This window comes from Hypomesus transpacificus, chromosome 12 (assembly GCF_021917145.1).
Source record: "Hypomesus transpacificus isolate Combined female chromosome 12, fHypTra1, whole genome shotgun sequence".
NCBI classification, from domain to species: domain Eukaryota; kingdom Metazoa; phylum Chordata; class Actinopteri; order Osmeriformes; family Osmeridae; genus Hypomesus; species Hypomesus transpacificus.
The window spans coordinates 3,526,478-3,545,773 of NC_061071.1; the positions used below are offsets into that span (position 1 = coordinate 3,526,478).

Consider the following 19,296-nt stretch of genomic DNA (forward strand, 5'->3'; position numbering starts at 1 on the left):
AAAAAGAATACAAAGAGAATGGATATGCACATCCATTTCCACAAATCGGTACTAGGCCAGGATATGGCTCCTGTAGAACATTGTTAATGAGTCAATGTTGCTCCAGAGGGAGAATAAAAACATCTTTGTGTCACCTCGACAAACAACAGAGCCCTGCGTTGTGCATCCTCAGTGAATATTGATGCCGTGCTTTGGAGAAAAAGGTCAAAGGCCTATGTGGGGGGCCTATTAAGTGGTTTTAGCAAATGACCTGATAGATTTATTTTACACGGACGCTGCATATGTTGTCTTGATATTAGTTTAATCTCTCAGCGGGCAGCCAAAGTGATTGGCCATGTTTGTTTTGTTAAAGATGAGCATGTTTCGACACCACTAATTGGAATATTTATAAGATGAGTCTCACTGAAAATACAACAATCATGTTTACTATTCCATAAACTCAATGTTTCGCTACAGATGTATGATGCTTGTGTGTGATAAAATAATGAATTGCCACCTTCATGCATATTCTTGTTAGTTTAATGAATATTAATGTTTAGAATGACACTATGTTTATAATGATGTTACATTTGTTTGCTTTATTAAGAGAACAATCTAGTGTTTGAAACTGAAACATTGACCCTTTTGTGTGTTTCTTACAGAAATCAGTTTCTTGACCACTAATCAACTAGTCAACAAACGTTGATTCATTGTCTAGTATTTTAGGAGGTAATAACATTATGTGCATTAAAACACAACTGTTCTGCTTGAGTTATATCATGTTCTCCCCTTATAAAGACCTTCATTGCCAACTCTCTCCCTTTAACTTGTCAGTCTATTTAGAATTCAAAATCCTAATTAACATGCCTAAAGACATCATTAATTAGCTCAAAAAAAATGTTCATCCCAGGAAAACAACCACCTGAAACCATTTTGAATTATTTATGAGTTGTGTTAAAATGGCTCATTCTGCAATCATTTGTATAAATTATGAAGACGAAAAGGAAGATCAGAGCAAAATGTGATTAGTTACTGTAGGAAACAGACCAAGGTAGAGACTGCCTAGTTAAACACTCAAAAGGGATGACCTGACATTAACGTAGAAAAAACGTATTTGCTGCCTAGATAGGAAGCATTATATTAATCGGTAAATATAAGCAACGAAGGGATGATCATTGTTCAAAGATCTGTTGTTGTTCTTTATTAAGGTCTGTTTAGAAATGTTTAGAAATCCATTCACGTTTATTGCAAACCTAGCCTATAAACATGGATCGATAGAAGGCTGACGTGACCTTTTCCAGCTGATATGGAAATGTTTAAGGAGAGCAGCATACTGTGATTTAACATTTACGTCAATGTGCTGCTTATTGATTGTAGGTCTTTACAATGAAACATCAGCCAATACTGGTTCTTTGTAATGGAAATCACAGTGTCTATTTGTTTCTGTTTGGCTAAGTTTGCTCGTTGTTCTAGTTCTGTTAACCACCATTACTGCATGACTAAATATACAGTAGACACAATACAATTAATGAAACTATAAATGGACAGTCCAGTACAGGTTGACAACATAAACTTCTTTCCATCTAAAACCTTAATTTGTCTCCCATGACTGAATATTCACTTGAAGGCATGACCAGTCATTATCAGGCTTCCACACAGCTTGATGACCATTCATTATCAGGCAGGCTCCGTCATTGTCAGTTTTTAAATCCAAACTTATAACACACTTATATGCACTAGCATTTCCCACTACCTCTTGAGTTGTATTGTTCCTTATTTTACTATAATTGACTGTTTGTATTTTGTTTTTACAATGGATTTTAAGGTGTCTTTTTTTGTGCTTTTGTTCGGCACCTAGGCCAATCTTGTTGTGTTAGAGTGTGCTTAATAAATAAAATGTACTTACTTACTGACTTACATTTTTTGTTTGCCAGTGAAAGTTTTTCTAGGAGACAGGGGAGACCGTCTCATGACTCATACTCATTCTGACAGTGTGGTGGTGTGTTGTGTTATGAACTGAAGCATACTATGAAACAAGAAGTCAGGGTGATTTAGTATGTTCAGCAATGTTGGGGCAGCTAAGGGCGTACCATACTTAGATCCATGGTAAATTGTAAGGTACAGGAGGTGATTGTGATGGTGTGCCTTGAGGACGAGTCTGCCCTCAAGTCATGGAGGCCCCTCTGCAAATATTGATTCAAAGTAAAGAGGATAAGCCTGTCTTACTTTTGAATCACTTTTCATTTTTAATTGTACCTTGGAGCACAAACTCAATGGCTCTGATCTTGCCTCCGGTGAGCAGCATATGATGGATAGTTACTCTGGGTTTAAGAGGAAACAACAGTTTTAAACATTACAGAGCTAATGCTAAATAATGTGTTCCTTCATCTGCCAGAATGACCTAGATTACTGATGGTTTAGACAAGGATGTTAAAACATAAATACATTTTGATAACATGAAAAACCCACTTTGTGCTTCTACAGTAACACTGACTTGAGCTGCAACTGTGATGACTGGAAGAGAAAGGTAATTACATCTAATCACTTAAACTCTCAACACAAAGTACTGAACAATAAATACAGGTACTGTAGGTGTTTTAAACTAAACAAATCAAAAATTAACAGAACAGGAATGACCTAATATTGTAGAGTTAATTGCTTGTTACCTATTACTTGATGGTACTGTTTATCCATGTTACTTTTCACAAATCAGACAGCTAATTACCAGTTTACCAAAGGGATGTTGTGCAAAAACTCTTCAAAGATCATAGGAAACAAAGTCCCACTCTGTCATGGAGAATATTCCATAGATTCACTTACAGCATCATGCAATTTTAATGAGCCTTGTCCGTTCATTAGTTGTTTTTTAGAAGGTGGACAGATCCTTTTCATCATCACGAACATTACTGTGCTGCATGGAACGCTGAGATCTAATAATACAAGAGATAATTGATCTTTGTAAGGAAGCCTCTTGTCTAAGAATGAAGTTTGTCTTTGACTGTACTTGAGAATAGGCCAATTATATTTGGACAAAGGTTGCTGTTAACAACAAAACATTGAGTGGTTTTGATCTATGCTCCAAAGTTGAGTTGTTTATGGCTTTTTGTTCCTTGCCAAGTTATTGTAGTGTAGGACATGGGTTGATTGACAGTTATTGACAATGCAATTATGTAAGTATGATCCAAATAGACTTTCATTCAGTCAAGTGTGCTGTGATACTGAACCATCTAATGAGGGCCAGCAAGGTGTGGCATGTCACACAGAGCAAAGGAGTTCTCTGTTGCATTATCTGATCATCTTGAACTTCAGCACTTTGTTCAATAATTAGAGAGCACCTCTTCAGCTATTTTGTATTCTCACATGTTTTAGGTTCTGAATATTTCAGTGCCTCTTAAAGTATAGCACAGGAGTGCATTTAAGCACAACTCTATATTTGCATATTCATGATACCCTTATGAATTATATAGTGTGCCAAGCAACACTGAGAATTGGTCATAAAATGTGTTGGAGTTTTCAATTCCCTTACCCCCCATATCACATTGGATTATAATTCAGTTATGCCAGAAAACATTGTGGCATGTTTCTTTTCAAATATGAGCAAAGTATTGCCAACAGCTGTTGAGGAGGAACTTAATCTGCATTAACCAATAAAAACTGTTTAGCAAGACCAGTGAGTTACACTTTAGCTTATGCTGACATGAGCTACAATAAAACAACATTGCAATACTTGAGCACTGCATTAGGGGACTCTGGAGTTAAGTGGATGTAGCAACTTCACATTTGAACAAGGTGTCAATATTAACATCCCCCTTCCTTGTTCCATAAAAGACGCTAGGATGTACAGTAATTCAAAAGAAGTAACTGCCATTCTATTTCTACAGACAATGGTGGAGCTATTAATGTCAATTTATGATACTGTAAAATGTTTCTCTGAAGAATAGTTATGAGAATGGATAGTGCCGACAGTTCATATAGCCTACACACACAGTAGACAGTTTAGGACACAATCTAGAATTCTACACTTATATACCAACATACTTAAAAAAAATTGCAGCATAAATAGTCTTGAACCTTTTCAGCTGAAATCCGTTTGAATTAAAATGAAACAATTGCTGTCCATCTGGAAAAGATTAAGATGTTCACTTTTTTCTTGATTATTTCACATATTGTCTTAAACACCCATGAATTATGAATAAATTATAAATTATTCATACAGTAGCTGGCGTTGCTAATGTGAGCTAAGTGACCTTCCTGCCTAACCATCAAACACTGTGACATTGCATGCCATGCAACTTCAAATAAGCAATGATTTCAACATCCAACATGTTTCAAAATACATTAACAACACCATCATAAAAATGTCTATCACATCAGCTGTACTTCGTGTATTTTGCTAGAGTTTTAAAATGTGATTAACATTTCTTACAAAATGGGTTCTAATAGATGTACAAGTAAACAGTCTTTGGGCAATTAGCAATAAATGATCTTCAAAGAGCTACACCTCTGCCAACATGTCCCCTGTTTCTCCTCTCTTTTATCGCTGTTCCTGAAATATTTCAAAGGCAAGAGTAACCTAGGAAAACTGAATGGCTTCTTTACCAGCTGGGATATAGAGTAGCCTATATTTGCATGTAATTACTCTACCAACCTCCATAATTAGGCCTACTGATTTGAATTTTCTGTTATGTTAACGTAAAACAAAGACATATTATAAAATATAAATCTTGGCCAGGGTTTTGGTTTAAGATTTCACCAACATAAGATGCACTGTAGGTTTCGCAAATGTTGCCAGCGTCTACAAAAACATTGCAAGCTGTTTACAGTGTCATGAAGACCTGCAGTTCATGTCCCTATGGAAATTGAAAAGGAGGACTCACATGAAAAACTGCGCTCAGTCGTATCTCTGGTGGAGTTCATGAGTCATGAACCCCGTGCTGACTTCGCATGGTAAGATATTGATCCAGGAAGGGATCATCTTTTGGCCACGATCTCTCTTCCTCATAAACAAGAGATTAATTGCTCAGCTGGCATCTTTTCAGTTGCGTCGTCGGCGTGGTTCGACGTTAACCTACAGTCCCGAGATCTCTAGCTCTGCCTGAGGTAAACTTAATGGGGAGTCTGAGCGGTTAGGGAATCGGACTCAAAAGGTTGCCGGTTCGATTCCGGTAGTGCTAAATGACGTGTCCTGTACTTACTTTAAGTCGCTCTGGATAAGAGCGTCTGCTAAATGACTTAACGTATATAAAAAAATACTAAATGTAAAGTATCCTCATGCCGATGTGGGCCGTGAACCTCGCTCGCTCAGGCATTGAAGTAGGTGTGGGTAATGATAAACGGCGCACCGACTTTCATAACAAAAATATGTTCTAGATTTACTATGACATTGTTAACGGGATGTTTCAATCTCTGGGTTGTCGATCTCAAAGGTGGACACAATAATAATAACAACTTTAACAACACAACACAGCCTATAGGCTTATGCCTTAACGTCCTTTTTAGTGTTAAACAAGGTGTGTGACCCGTCTGCAAAACATTATCTCTACAAAGATGACTAGGTTGTTTTGTAATACTGACCTGACTGAAACCTCCCCCGCTTCTTCACAAGTGCATTAGGTGTTTCTCCAGTTTATTTTCCCTCTGCTTGCAGTTGGTGTAGACCAAAAGATCCAAATATTTGGATCTTTGTGAGATTTGAGTGAAACTTGTCACAGCTCTTTCTTCAAGAAATGCGCACACATTGGTCGCCTGTCCAGGTGACTGATGCGTGATAAAAAAGAAAAGACAAAATAATTGCAACGGTTGATATGCCTGTACCTTAACCTAGTAAATCAGTCACCCAGTAACTCTAGTTGTTATTTTTCTTCAACATTTTCATCCAAATACCCTTCAGTTTATTTACAAATCATGAGTAAAAACGCTTTTGCAGCTTTGTCCTTTTATTTAACTTTCAAAGTTGCCACAATTTTAGTGTTTCAATGTTTGAAACAAGTTATTTAATTGTTTCAAGTTTTACTGTATGATTAGATGGTCTCTAATGAATTTAATATACCAGCGAGGTAAACACCATTCCAACATCAGGTGCATTAAGTATCAGTGGGGTAATTTCTTACTGGCAGGTAGACTACAAATTAGATAGGGGTTTAAAGTAACAATAGGTTAGGCTACTTACAGATGTAAACAAAAAAAGTAGACTATGGGCCTATTGATTGATCTTGATTACCCAAACCGGTAAAAACTGTTTTATAATCACACCAGCAAAAAAAACACATCTTATGTTACATGAACATGACATACAGTTCTTTATAATATAGTCCATATCCTCTAATAGTAGCATTGCCTTTGGCAATTTATTATGGTAGTGAAATGCAGTGAACCGATGACGGCGCGCGTGTCTTGATAAAGTACACAGGCTACTCCACTCCGTGTTTTGCCTGGCTCTCTCACTTGGTGACTACGATGTCTTCACAGAATTTCTGGTTTCCTCCCGTTGACAGAAATACAGAGGTCCTGTGTGCATGAGAGAAGTTGTATGAACTGGGAGCACAAGGTGCCGTTTCTTATTACGGATTTAGCAGGCTGTTGGACTCTATGCGCTCTTGTTCTGTCGGGAAGGATAAGATAGGCTTTTGCTATGAGGTGGATGTACATAAAGTGAAGTGTGATTTTTGGTTGATGAACATTTGACATTCTGCAGCGGAATAAAGTAGATACAACGGATCGCCGTAGACTCCTTTTTGTCGCGGATTGATCAGCCGTTTGGATTAGCCAACAGACAGGCTACCATTCCTCGCAAAATTCGTTCACCGGGATATATTACTGATGTGTGCGATGTGGGGGGTGCAAGTGGTCTTTTGCACCTTCTCCGTGCTGTCCTTTTCATTTGGAGGTGATAGCAAAGCACGGAGCTGCAGTGAGGTTAGACAAGCATACACCGCGAAAGGGTTCAGTCTTGTCAATGTTCCCCACCAAGAAATATCAGGTGAGTTAGGAATCTGTTCTGCCTGGTTTCTTTAATTGTGGATGTTCTAAGCTCTTTCTTGCCCACACCACAAATAAATGTCCCCGTTTTCTCGTGAGGTTTCTCCAGTTCACCTGTAGATGTGTAACAAAGTTCAATAATACATTTATTCAGTCGTTTTTAGTCATTAAATGTTCTAAAATGTTATTTTGATTTGTGTGTTTTGTCATGACGGCAATACAGAGAGCAACACATTTGAGAGAAACACAATTTGTTCAAAACCTACCAATAATTGCTTTAGAAACTACACATTCCGTCAACAAGTTGCATTGGTATCCTCAGAAAGCGATAAAAATTTTAATAAAACATAAATTATTCATTTGACTAGATTGATAAATAGGGACATTTGAAGCATTGCTTTATCCTCAGGATACTATCATAGGCTACCATGTTTCACATTCTTATTGAGAAGACCAAAAGGTGGGTTGTGTTTTATTCCACAGATGATGTTGTGGTCTAGTTTCACAGACTAAATGTATGGCACAACTTGTTGCTTCCTTGAATGTGTGTCATATTTCAAGACAGTAAGTCAAAGGCAACAGTTACGTGTCTGCAGTTAAATGTCACTTTAAGCTTATTTGAGAAACAAAAATACATTTAGAACGAAATGTTCAAACTAAATTTGTAAAAAAAAAAGAAAAGAAATTGCACAATAGTACTATTATACAAAAAGAAAACAAGGAACACAACAATATGTGACCATACATACGTTAGTTAGTTATATGTAAGCAAGTTCCTTTCCAGTGGGTATACCTGTTGCTTTTATCAAAAGGAGTAGAGTGCAACTGGTGTTTCTTCAGAAGTGTCCCAAACCATGTTAAATTTTCCAGAGACAAGCTTTACCAGTAGGGGGCTCTACGCACTAAGTCCATTTCCAATGGATTTTGTATGGATTTTTCAAAAAACTGCTCAAGGCTGTTAAAAGCTTAGTTTTAATTCACGCTCTCACGCACAGCATAGATAAGGGTTCTATTATCTGTTGTATGGTAGTAATCACATTTATGGTGAAACCAGGAAAGCAGATTAGCCTGAGCGTCTGGTTTTGATGGGGGACAGTAGTAATATGAGAGGCTACTGATAATCCTTCCATATTTCACCTCACCAAACTAACACTTTTAAATTCAGTTTATACTGCATTACAGTATGTCTCTAGGGCCATCTAATGTAGCCGATATATTTATATTTCTGTTCATGTATTCGATCAGTGTATTTCCTGAATTTCTGGTCTGGATGTCAGTACATGCCTACCCTTTGCATAGTCACACTGGTGGAAGTACAATGTTACTAACCGTTAGATGCATTATAACATGCCATCCTCTCCTCCAAAGTCCAACGAAGTCCATAACAGGAATGCCTATATTTAGGCCTAAAATAGTGTAGGCTCTTTGAAACCATGCTTCCATAACGGCTCATTTTTTTATAGTTTCAGAAAGGTATACCTAAATGTCACTCTACACAAACATAACCTTGATCCAATGATATACATCTAGGTGGGGTTCAGTACCAGTTGGGTCTGGCCAAGAATGTGCTCCAACTCATCTAAAACCATTGTGGCATGATTCCCAGTGTGTCTGACTCAGTAAAGTGTTCCCCACTTCGCCTCCAGTCTCCCTGTTGTAGTGGCAGGTGCTGGAGTGTATCTGGCAGGAGCAATGAGAAGGCCCGCTGTTTAATAAGAGGTCCAGCTGCTGGTAGGCTCAGCAGATCAGCTGATTGAAAGCCACAGATCTGTTGTCTCTCCGGCCGCCTCCCATCTAATCACCTAGGGTAATGAAAAACCGCGGCCAGCATAGACCTAAATGTCAGAGCTGTATGAAAACACTTTGATCACAACTAAGGTGTGTGTGTGTGTGTGTTTCCATGTATGCATGCATGTATGTCGGTCAGGCCAATTTTTCTATACAGCCATGCTATTAACACATATTACCACATGTATTTACATTCATTACTTTGACAGACCTTTGGAGTATGAACCATTACTCGGTCAGTGAATGGGATTGATTGTTTTGTTCAGTGTGGGCATGTCTTAGAATCTCAGAAAATCTGTTACGACATAGACTGGATCCATCCAATGATACATTCAATGTTGATTCAGTATTCTCTGCCTCATTTTTGATGTTTTACCAAGAAGGAAAAGGGTCGGAACATTTTCCGAGGCTTGTATTGCAACCTGAGTTTCTGATCTCTTCTGCAATGTTCCACTGTGCTATTGACTGACACCGTTATTCATACCAAGCTCAAAGCAGCCTTCCTCAGTATGGTTTTCTGAAAAGCCTTACACTTTAACTTGTTGGCATGTTCGACAGCTTTTGCCAAGTTACCGGTGGTGGATATTGAGTAGCAAGGCATAGACCACATAGTTGTTTGTGGCCATTGTAAAGCTAAATGACAAGTGTCTGACATCTGCTCTAACTAATAGTCAACATTCTTGGATTGACAATGGCTATTTACGACGTAGAAACAAAGTCATCTTTGAATAGCACTTCCGAGAGCAATTATTTTGTGAAATCAAAATTCTGGCGTTGATTCTCTTAGCCTATATCACCCCGGCATGTTTTGAACATGTTTACGAACTTCTCACAGCTTGAACTTTGCTTTTACTGAATGTTGAAAGGTGATCAAATCAAATCCTTGTTAGAATTCATGAAAAGCCTTCCTCATTGTGTAATTGGATTTTTATTGTCTCCAAATAACCTTTGCATAAATACACCGGAGACTAGCTATAGCCCTCAGGAGATGGGATTGAGAAAGCACTCAATTATAGCTCATTATTAGCAAAGGCAACACATGGAGCGCGTCATACAGAATTACAGAACAAATACATCACGTCATATCTGAGCTTCTCTGAATACTTATCCCTTTGGCACATGCCAGAACATGTAAATGGGATAGTTCTGGCCAAAACATGCTTGAGGGCATTCAATCTGCAAAAGTGTATAGCAGGAAAGCCTCAATTTGCATAAGGTAATTATTTACAGAATGCCTGCTTTGGCCAGATCATCTAGATGCTGGGGAGATTTTTTTTTGTTTGTGTAGGTTTAGGAGAGTGGAGGAAAAACATTTAATCAAATTTGAATTTAAGCCAAATGTAGCTGTAATGTGTTTTCCCTCCCAATCGAAAGCCCTTATCGGTCTTGTTTAGTTGAGTGGTTTGTGCTCTCGTCGAGCTGAAAAGGTCTCTTTTAGCTCCTTTTGAATTGTAGTACTCCTAAAATATTAAAATATTTTATTTTATATGCTTGTGTTCCCTGTGTTTCTTTAAGGCTAGTGATTGTGAGAGAGTGAACGAATGGGTTTCATATTTGGCATAGTCTGTGCATGACACAGTATTCCCAAATGAAACATTGGTTGAAAACTAAAAGTTTAATTCACTGCAGACATAGAACATAATGTTTTTTTCTTCTTTTTTCTTTCAAGACAGCTAGACTTAAAATCACTCCTTGAAATATTGTTTTTTTCTTGGCCACAGCAAAACAGTCTTATAAACTAATAACCCAGTTTATAGTTACATTAACTACACCCTGAAGGAATGGCGGGTAGACTTCAGTCAATGAAAAAGAAAGAGGGCCTTTTGTGGTGGTAGGGTTGGTGCTTGGCACATTGTCATCATATCTATTCTTCTCGAGGGAATTTGAAACGACTTCTTGGGCAGTAAAGGCCAGATTCAACTTTTTTTGGGTCACACAAAGATAACTGAAGCTGATATTTAGATGCCAGATTGACTCAGTGGTTACTAATAGTGTCATCTTAATTGATAAAGAGAGCTGCTTTGCCTAAAGTGCCTAGAAATTCTATAACTGGCACCAGCAACTAGCAAAGAGAGCAGACACTCTGGTGGTTCGAGCCTCGGGTGAAACCACTCTTCCTTGTATTTTTAAGAGGGCCTGGCTAGACTGTCAGCGTTCTAAGGGGAGCTAAGGGGGCAGAAATATGTGGCGAGTTTGAAATAGAGCTTGGACTGTCTGCATACAGACCTGCCGGGTCGGCTGACAGCTCAGCTAAAATAGACCAGGCCTCCTCAAGCTCCTATGCTCTTGTGCCCATGCAGTCAAAGCAACTGTCAACCAGTTCATTACACTCCAGTCAGCCCACAGCAAGGTTTGCCCTTGAGGCACACCCCTATGTGTGCGTGTGTGAGTGTGTCTGTGCACGCGCATGGACAGTGTCTATGTGGCCGCACGTCTGTGTTGGTAAATCATTCACATCACCTGCAGTGAAGTGATGCATGATGGGACAGGCTGTGGTTCTGGTGTGCCGCAACTTAAGTCTGGCTCTCTCAAAGCATCTACTTTAGCCCTTTAAGGCCGGCCTGTTTACTCCTCCTGACTGTACTTAAGATGGGCACCAGGGAAGGTTTCAAGGAGGGATTCGGCTCCCACAGGGCCACTGCAACAGGACCCCCAGAGGCATTGTGGTTTATTTATCTGTACTTCAACATCACAGTTTCTCCATGTGTGCTCAGTGTATACTGAGGTCTACTGATTTATGAAGGCATATTACTAACTCTAAAGTTGACTTGAGCAGGATGATGGTGATGGGTACAGCTTAGTGGTAATACAATTGGACTGCAGATCAAGAAGGTGTAGGTACAAATTCTACCCTGGATGTCACTTTGAATACAAGTGTCTGCTTACTGAAAACATTCTTATGTTTTGAAATTGTAGCCCTCAGCAATTTAAAGAGGGTTTTCTCAAGCGATGAAAATGATCTTATTGAATCTGAATGCTGAATGTTAGATCAAATACTGATAAACCCTAAGATCTCCCCCAAATACACTCAAATGTGGGGCATCCACATTGAGTCACTAAGTACACACATGAAAGACCAAATATTTTGCAGCATTTGATCTCACATGGATGTCTGAAACCCTCGTTTTTCCACAGCTGATCTTTTCAAAGCGTAATTGCATGATTTGCCAAAGAGACACAAAGTACCCCCTTCATTCATTTTCAGAAATAACTATTACAAATAGATATTTAGTTGTTGTAAGTGTAGTGGTCCCCATTTAGGACTAAAATTTAAAGTTTCATCAATGAGAATGTCATTTATACTAAATACTTTTACCAATGTATTGGGATTCATTTTCTTTTAAATAAGAGTTCCTTAAGTGTCACTTTTAAGTGACACTTATTTTTCTATCTTTTGTCCGCCTGCTTTTTGCACAGTCAGATGTGATAGATTAAAGTGTATGGGAGGGTTGCTATTGAGAACCTGTCAAACTTCTGTAAGCATTCATGTGTGAGCTGCATACATTGTGTAGATTCCTCAATCCTCTCCACAGCTCCATATAGGGTTGTTAAAGAGAGTGGGAAAAGACTCCGGGCTGGCTTATGGGTGACTGCCACAGCACACTGTCAGTTTTCAATCAGCTGCTGGTCTACATCAGTAATGGAAGGAGGATTAAGGATCTCCACCATTTCTCATAGCAGGAACAAATTTATGTGAACGATGTGAATGTGAGTTAAGGGATCAGTTGGGAAAGAAAGCGGTCTGGGGGTGGGGGGGTGGGGGGTGGGGAGAGTTGTGAGAAATAAAAAAGTAGCAAGAAGCAGAGAGAGGAGGGAGGACGGAAAAACAGAGATGAATTGTAAAAGGTTAGAAAATAAGAAAGCGTGTGTAAGAGAGAGATTGAGAGAGAGATGGAGTACAGAGGACATGCCACTGGAGTGCTGAAATCAAAAGGGGCTGTGTGGGAGCGGAGCGTGGGGTCAGCGTGTGAGAGAGAGGGCTCCGTGGTGGGAGCAGCGAGCAGGGGAGGAGGCAACGTGTAATCCATCTGAACTGGAGGGGATTAAGACCATGACTCACTGTTTGTGTTGATGTGAGGGGGAGGGGGCAAGGTATCAGGAAAGGAGAAATCCTCTCCAATGTGCAACTTCTCACACTTGGTTTCACTCAGGGTCTTGAGGCTTAGAGACAACATGCACGCCAGGCTTGGTGGCAAGGAATGATCGCTGTTAGAAGTGTCAGTATGCTTAAGTAATGACCAGGTTTATCTCTGAGTTGAAACCAGATTTAAAACCCAGGGGATAACATATGAAACTATTTCCATGCAGAAAATATGTACAGCAGTAAACAGAAAAGATACCATAACATGTAAGAAAGTAAAGTCTTTCCATTGTGCTTTTACAAAAAGTGCAGATTCTTCCAGAAGTTCATGCGAATAATTGCAGTAAGTATCAGGGCATTGCTTGTCAGGTCTTGTTTGTGGTTGTCGTTTGTGTTGTGTCTGTTGATTGGGCCTGCAGTGACTATGCAGATAAGAGCACCACTAAGGGAGTGTTAGGTTGTTGATTGCTGTGGCCTTTCTCACCAGCCTACTGGGTCTGTTGCAGCCTTTGGGGTACATCCTTTTATAGAGGTCCCAAGTTTCACACAAAAGACAAACTTGGAAACTCGTGAGCACTACCGTGTCGTGCTAACTCCCATACGGGAATGTCAAATCCAAGGTGTCAGTGACACAAATAAATCACACACAGGGGACTTTTTATTTTTGTTTTCCAAACACACAGATCTAACGGTTGAGGAGATTTGTTGGAAAGGCGTGTCATTGGGGATTCTTGAGTAAACACTTTTTTCAAGCACAAATAAACATAACATGTCAAAAATGCCATGTTAAATTTAACAGCCCTGTTGTGTCTTTGGATGCATTGAAGTGGAAAACGTTTTAAAATAGTGGATGAAGTTCATTTGTAAATCTGCAGTTAGGTATCTCTCAGGTATTGAAGCAGAAACCAATTGCATTGCAAAATGCAACATGCTGCATGATGTTTCTCATGAAAGGATTACTGAAAATAAACACTTGCCTATCTATTGAATAAATAATAATAATAATACATACTCAGATTGGAAATTAACATCCATCTCTCTGGCCTCTCTGGAACCATTGAATAGACCCAAAGCAGAAAAATTGTATCCAATACATCAATCTAATTTAAATGTATGAAATGAGAGCTTACAGTAATACATTTTAATTACATTTATCTTTTTCTTGCACTGAAAATGTACTGATTTTGTGTATTCCCATACTTTAAGATAACTTTAATGTAGGACTGAATGTTGGACTAAAACTGTAGTTTTTTTACATTTGTTTTTATATTGCGACGTAATAAGTTCTTCATAAATGATTTTCCCTTTTGACGACCCTTTGCTTTTATTCCGTGACCAGCTAGTTAGGTCACATAAACGCAGACCACTTTCTTTCCATCTGTGGTCTCTTCTCAGGTGTCTGAAATCTGTCAGCGACTTCTCTGAGTAGCTATCTGTCGGTTCGTTATTGCCTGTTATGTGCGGCATGCTATGTCACTATGATCTCCCTCCTGGAGGGATCCGGGTAAAGTAGGGCACATTCAATCTCAGTCAAATTTCTTCTGTGTGTGAGTGCATGTGTGGGGGGTAGAGCTATATGTATGCGTGGAACCGTGTGTGTGTGTGTGAGAGCCTTGTGAGTAGAGCAGGAGAGAGCTGTATCTGGCTGGTGTGTGCAGGGCTTTTCCCTGTGGGGATGGAGTTGCCAGAAATGATACAGTCACAGACTTTCGACCATCTCTGTCCGTGCTGTTTCAGCTTAGTAACCTCCCAAACTCCCTTCAGCTTAAAAAAAATAATTATATTTTTGCTAAATCTGAAAGTGGAAAAAAAATCAGGTTGACAAAAATGTTTCATTTCATCTTTCTGAACTGAATTGGAATATGCACCGAACCAGGGGTTTTCCTGTTTCAAAAGAAGTTGTGAATAAGTGGGGTGGTCAGCTCCCTGCCTGCAGCGCTACCTGGGGTTGCTCAGACCACCAGCTGTTACCTTTAGGACCGTGCCATGCACCAGTTAGCATTTAGTCACACAGAGAACTCAAAGCTTGTTCACACCCTGCTGTTGGTGTCTCCCTGCTCCTTTCTCTCCATACACTGCTGGGTCTGGAGTCTGGACCCTCTGAAAGCAGCTTGGTTGAACTACAATGTGAGGACACTGCACAATGTTTTGTCGGTAAAGCTATTTCTAAAGTCGTTTTTTCTCCACACACCATGAGAGAGGCTGAGCATGGTAGGGTTAAATCCAACCAGCATTGTAGTTCCCTTATAAAGCATCTGAACCAACAGTGTGTATTGTCAAGATACGTGCAACAAAACAGTAACAGGAAGCAACTGTGCAGGCACCACACCTAGGGTTAAATGCCGTCTTGCTTTTCATTAATATTAGGCTAATGTTTCCTGCTTGAAGTCCTGTTGAGGGAAATATAACAGCTTTCACATGCAGTCCCAGGTACTCTGTGCCAGAGCCTAAATCCATCCATAATGGCCCTGTTTTAATGGAGTGTATGCATCATTGGAGACAGTGGCCGCAGGCTCGACTCAAGTGCTCGGCCAATAAGATGCCTTACCTTTGACATTTACCATAAGGGCTTCCAAACTGGCGGTGCAGAGTGCGACTTCTAATTAGTGTTGAGGGGATTAGACCAGAGAACTGTAAAAGTGCTCATAAGAGCGTTAATGCATATGAAATTGACTAGGAATTACCACAATTGGAGGAGTTGCAGTGATATAGAGAACTTCCTGTGGTCCTCAGGACTGAGGTTTATGAAATACCTGGCAAGAGGCCATAACCTGTAATATTAGAGGGCTTTGGAGCTGTGGGTCATGCATTTAGCTGGCTTGAAAGCATATTTGTCCTCCTCCTGTGTGGATGCTGCTGAAGTTATGAATCAGATTGACGTCTGTGGTGCTGGTGTTGGACTGAGGGTACAGACTGCAGTCGAAACAGCCACAAGAGGATGTGGCAGCATTCATGTGGAAGGAAGGATCACTCATCACCATCTTCATCATCATTACCACCATCCTCATCATTGTTCTCATCATTATCATCATCCCTCTGCAGCATTACATTTACAAAGCATGCTCTATGAATCAGTATTACAATAGATCATCAGACAATATGGAGGTCTACTGGTCATGATATACTTTTGTAAAAGGACTACTGGAGACTGGAACAGTCTAAAGGACATTAACAACAGTACTGTTTTGAAACACACTGAAATCCATATTTGAAGTTTGGTTCTGTAAGCGTTCAATCACGTGTGGAAAAGTGAACTGGTAATGGGGGAAAAAATGGTCCCCCCCCCCGCAGTGTGTCCTTAGTGAATGAAAACAACTTCATCCCAGACTAGCCTATCCCTTATCTCCCTGTCTCCCTCTACAACAGCGAGTGAACCATCCATTTATCCATCCATCACTGTCACACTCCCCGCCAACTCTGGAAGTTATTTGAAAGTTAGGAAATCTTTTATCGTCTTCCAAGTTTGGGAACATCTGGTAGGATTGGGTTGTGGGAATTATCCGTGTCATCTTGTTTGGACATATTCAATTTGGGTCTCAGGCCCCAATGGAGATGGTTGAAAGTGGGTGATTTGGGCACAGGGAGAAAAGTCCAGATGGTGTAGCTGAGCTGAGATCAATGGAGCCTGATGTGTTTCCCCCCATCTCACCCATGCAAACAGATGTGATTGAACACTGTTAATTGGAAATAGAACAGGCGTTGACTTGTCAAAATAACTTAGAACTTGTGTCTCAGATTCCTTCTCATGTGGCGTGTAACTATCAATTAGTTTTGAAGTATACCTGAACACATGCAGTCCTTGAGCACTTGAAATCTTGCAGAAAATGAAACGTGTCTATTTCCATTGAGTGTTGAATCTTGGCTAACACACTTCGTTCACAGTCCACTAGATTCAGGTTCTCATGGCAGGCTCAGATTTTCTCCCTTAGACTATTAAAGACCAAGTCCCCATGTCATTCACCCACCTCTCATACCATCCCACTCTCTGGCCTTTATTCTGGGTCATGTCAGTAGGATGAAAGGTGTCAAAGAACATACTGTAGATGCAGAGCGCTGGCATCCCAGATTGTGACGCTGAGGGTGGGCTGACTTTCTGAAGTCAATACATATCCAAGATAAAGGATTCATTCCGGGAGGGGCCTTGCCCAAACCTGCCTTTCTGCTCTGCTGTCCAAGGTGCTGAAACTGGCTTCACTCAACCATTAAGTCCAAAAAACAGGAAGAGACAGAGAAAGACAGGCAGACAGAGCAATTTTAAACAAAGAGAGACGGAGGTTCAACTAGGAAAAGGAGAAAGAGAGAGAGAGAGATGGGGGAGGGGGGGGATCTACCACAGCGTTAAATCAATACTGGCTCTAGCGCAGGTCCACCCCTTCTCAAAGCGTGGTTAGAATGTAAATGAGATAATGGGGCTCTTGCCCTGGTGGAATCTACGGAGAAGCTAGGAGCATTGACCTGCTTCTGCAGCCTCTGTGTCTGTGTTGGGATGGTAATGAGACTCACTGCACACTGCTCCCCATGCAGGATGTGTGTACGGGAGAGCGGGATGGAGAGAGAGAGAGAGAGAGAGAGAGAGAGAGAGAGAGAGAGAGCGATAGAGAGAGGGACAGTGAGCTATGCACACTGATGGCGGCATGGCGGCAGTGGGATCTGATGGTGGATCGATGATGGTGAGCGAGGGTGATTCATCCAGCAGGGAGCTTGCTGGTTATCGAGCGCGGCTCCACTGCGGTGTGAAAACAGCCGTCAGAGGACAGGGATCTGGGCTGATTAGTCATGGAATTAAGCTTGGCTTCTTCACTTGATCCTTCATCCTGACGAAGGACATTGCTTTCCTTGGCGATTTTCTTTTCACCACCTGCCAATTGTGTATTGTTGTTCCAGGATTCTTCCATTCATTTGCTTTAGTACGTGTTATGCATTTTATAGATGTAGGGAAATTCCTGGTCAGGCAAATGCGATCTTATTTAGCCTATACTTACAGTATGGACAAAATATATGCATGGAAAGTGGTGTGGTCCATACAATATAATGCACATCTAAATCAAGACCTAGTTTGCAAGTTATGAGAGTTGGCAAAACCATTTGGAACTTTTTGGCTTAAGCAGAGAGGACTGGCGGGGACATCCTCCCTTTTCAAATGCTGGCAGGAGTGGCCAGGGGACCCCACCAGATGGCACTGCCCATATGCAGCCAGTGGACCCTATGGCCAGGTAGACTAATGAATACGTTTGGGAATGTATTTAACTATTTGGCATCAAATCCATCAATGGGCCTAAGGCCTATTTATCTCCCAATACTGCCCTGGAAGGAAAAGTTGGCTAAAATAACGTATTCACTTTATTTTTTTGTGTTAGAACTCCATGTAACTGAAAATGTCACCAGATTTCACATGTGGAAGGCTGCTCCTGCAATACAAGACAGTGATGGAGAATAAAGAAGACAGATGGAGGGTTTTCATATCCCAATGGGCCAAACTTAACCTCCTTACAACTTTGGCATAACAGGGTTCGGACACATTTAAGGATTTATTGCAAGCTCAGTCAGATTATTTATAGGATACCATAAGGAATGTGCCCAGAACCTTCCAACATAGCAGTACATCTGTCCTATATGTGGCTCTTATTACAACCTCATTAGATGTTACATTATGTGAATATACTGTATATGCATTTATAGCAACATGGAAATTGCAAGTAGGATTCTACTTGTTCATCAATGCTATGCCAAACTACCGAAGGACTCCTTTAGGGATTTTGAATAGAAGTGCCACCCAAGTCAACTATGGACGGTGATGGTGATGACTTACATGTTACTTTTGTAAACATATCCCCAACTATTCTGATCCCAGCTAACAGACAATATTTGCAATGACTCTTCACAATAGGAAAAAACAAAAATCTTCCCGTTTACTCTTTGATTTAGCAATGTAATTCCCTCATCTCTGTTTCATTAAGAATCTTAAAAGAGCTCAGTTGTTTTACAAAACAATCAAACTCTCATTATCCGTCCTGTAATTACTGCCATCTCTCAACTTGAATTGGAATGCCTCATTGCAGACAGGAACTAGCTCAAATGTATTTTGCCTAGAAAGACAGTGGGTATTCTTGTTCTTTTCTGTCACTTTTTTGTTTCGTTTTTTACTTTGTTTTCTCGGTGTTCTAATGCAAACTTGCCTTAAAGCCACGTCTGGAAGAAAGATAATCCACTTAATTGGAAAGCTTGTTCGTTTAGAAGAATAATTTCTCCATTAACATCTGACAGGGCTTTCAACCTCTCCCGGCACTACAACAACACATATCTTGCATTAGAAATTTCATTAATTTTTACCACAGTAACAACCGCAAAAGTAGAATTCTTTATTTTTTTTATGGCTCTGCAAAAACAACAAAAGATATGTGCAAGTCTCCACTTCTGAATTGCCAGCAATTTTATGTCATTTGAGTTTGGTGAATTGTTAATGTGTTTCA

At 40.1% G+C, this 19,296-nt stretch overlaps 1 protein-coding gene across 1 annotated transcript in view; it reads left to right on the forward strand.

Moving 5' to 3' along the window:
• The first annotated feature begins 6,443 nt into the window (after positions 1–6,443).
• The window catches only part of LOC124474804 (glypican-6-like), a 77,203-nt gene continuing 64,350 nt past the window's right edge, over positions 6,444–19,296 (forward strand). The window contains exon 1 of the mRNA XM_047031247.1: positions 6,444–6,958. Within this exon, the coding sequence (XP_046887203.1) occupies positions 6,799–6,958 (160 nt within the window). The 5' untranslated portion in view covers positions 6,444–6,798. The remainder of the gene's footprint in view (positions 6,959–19,296) is intronic.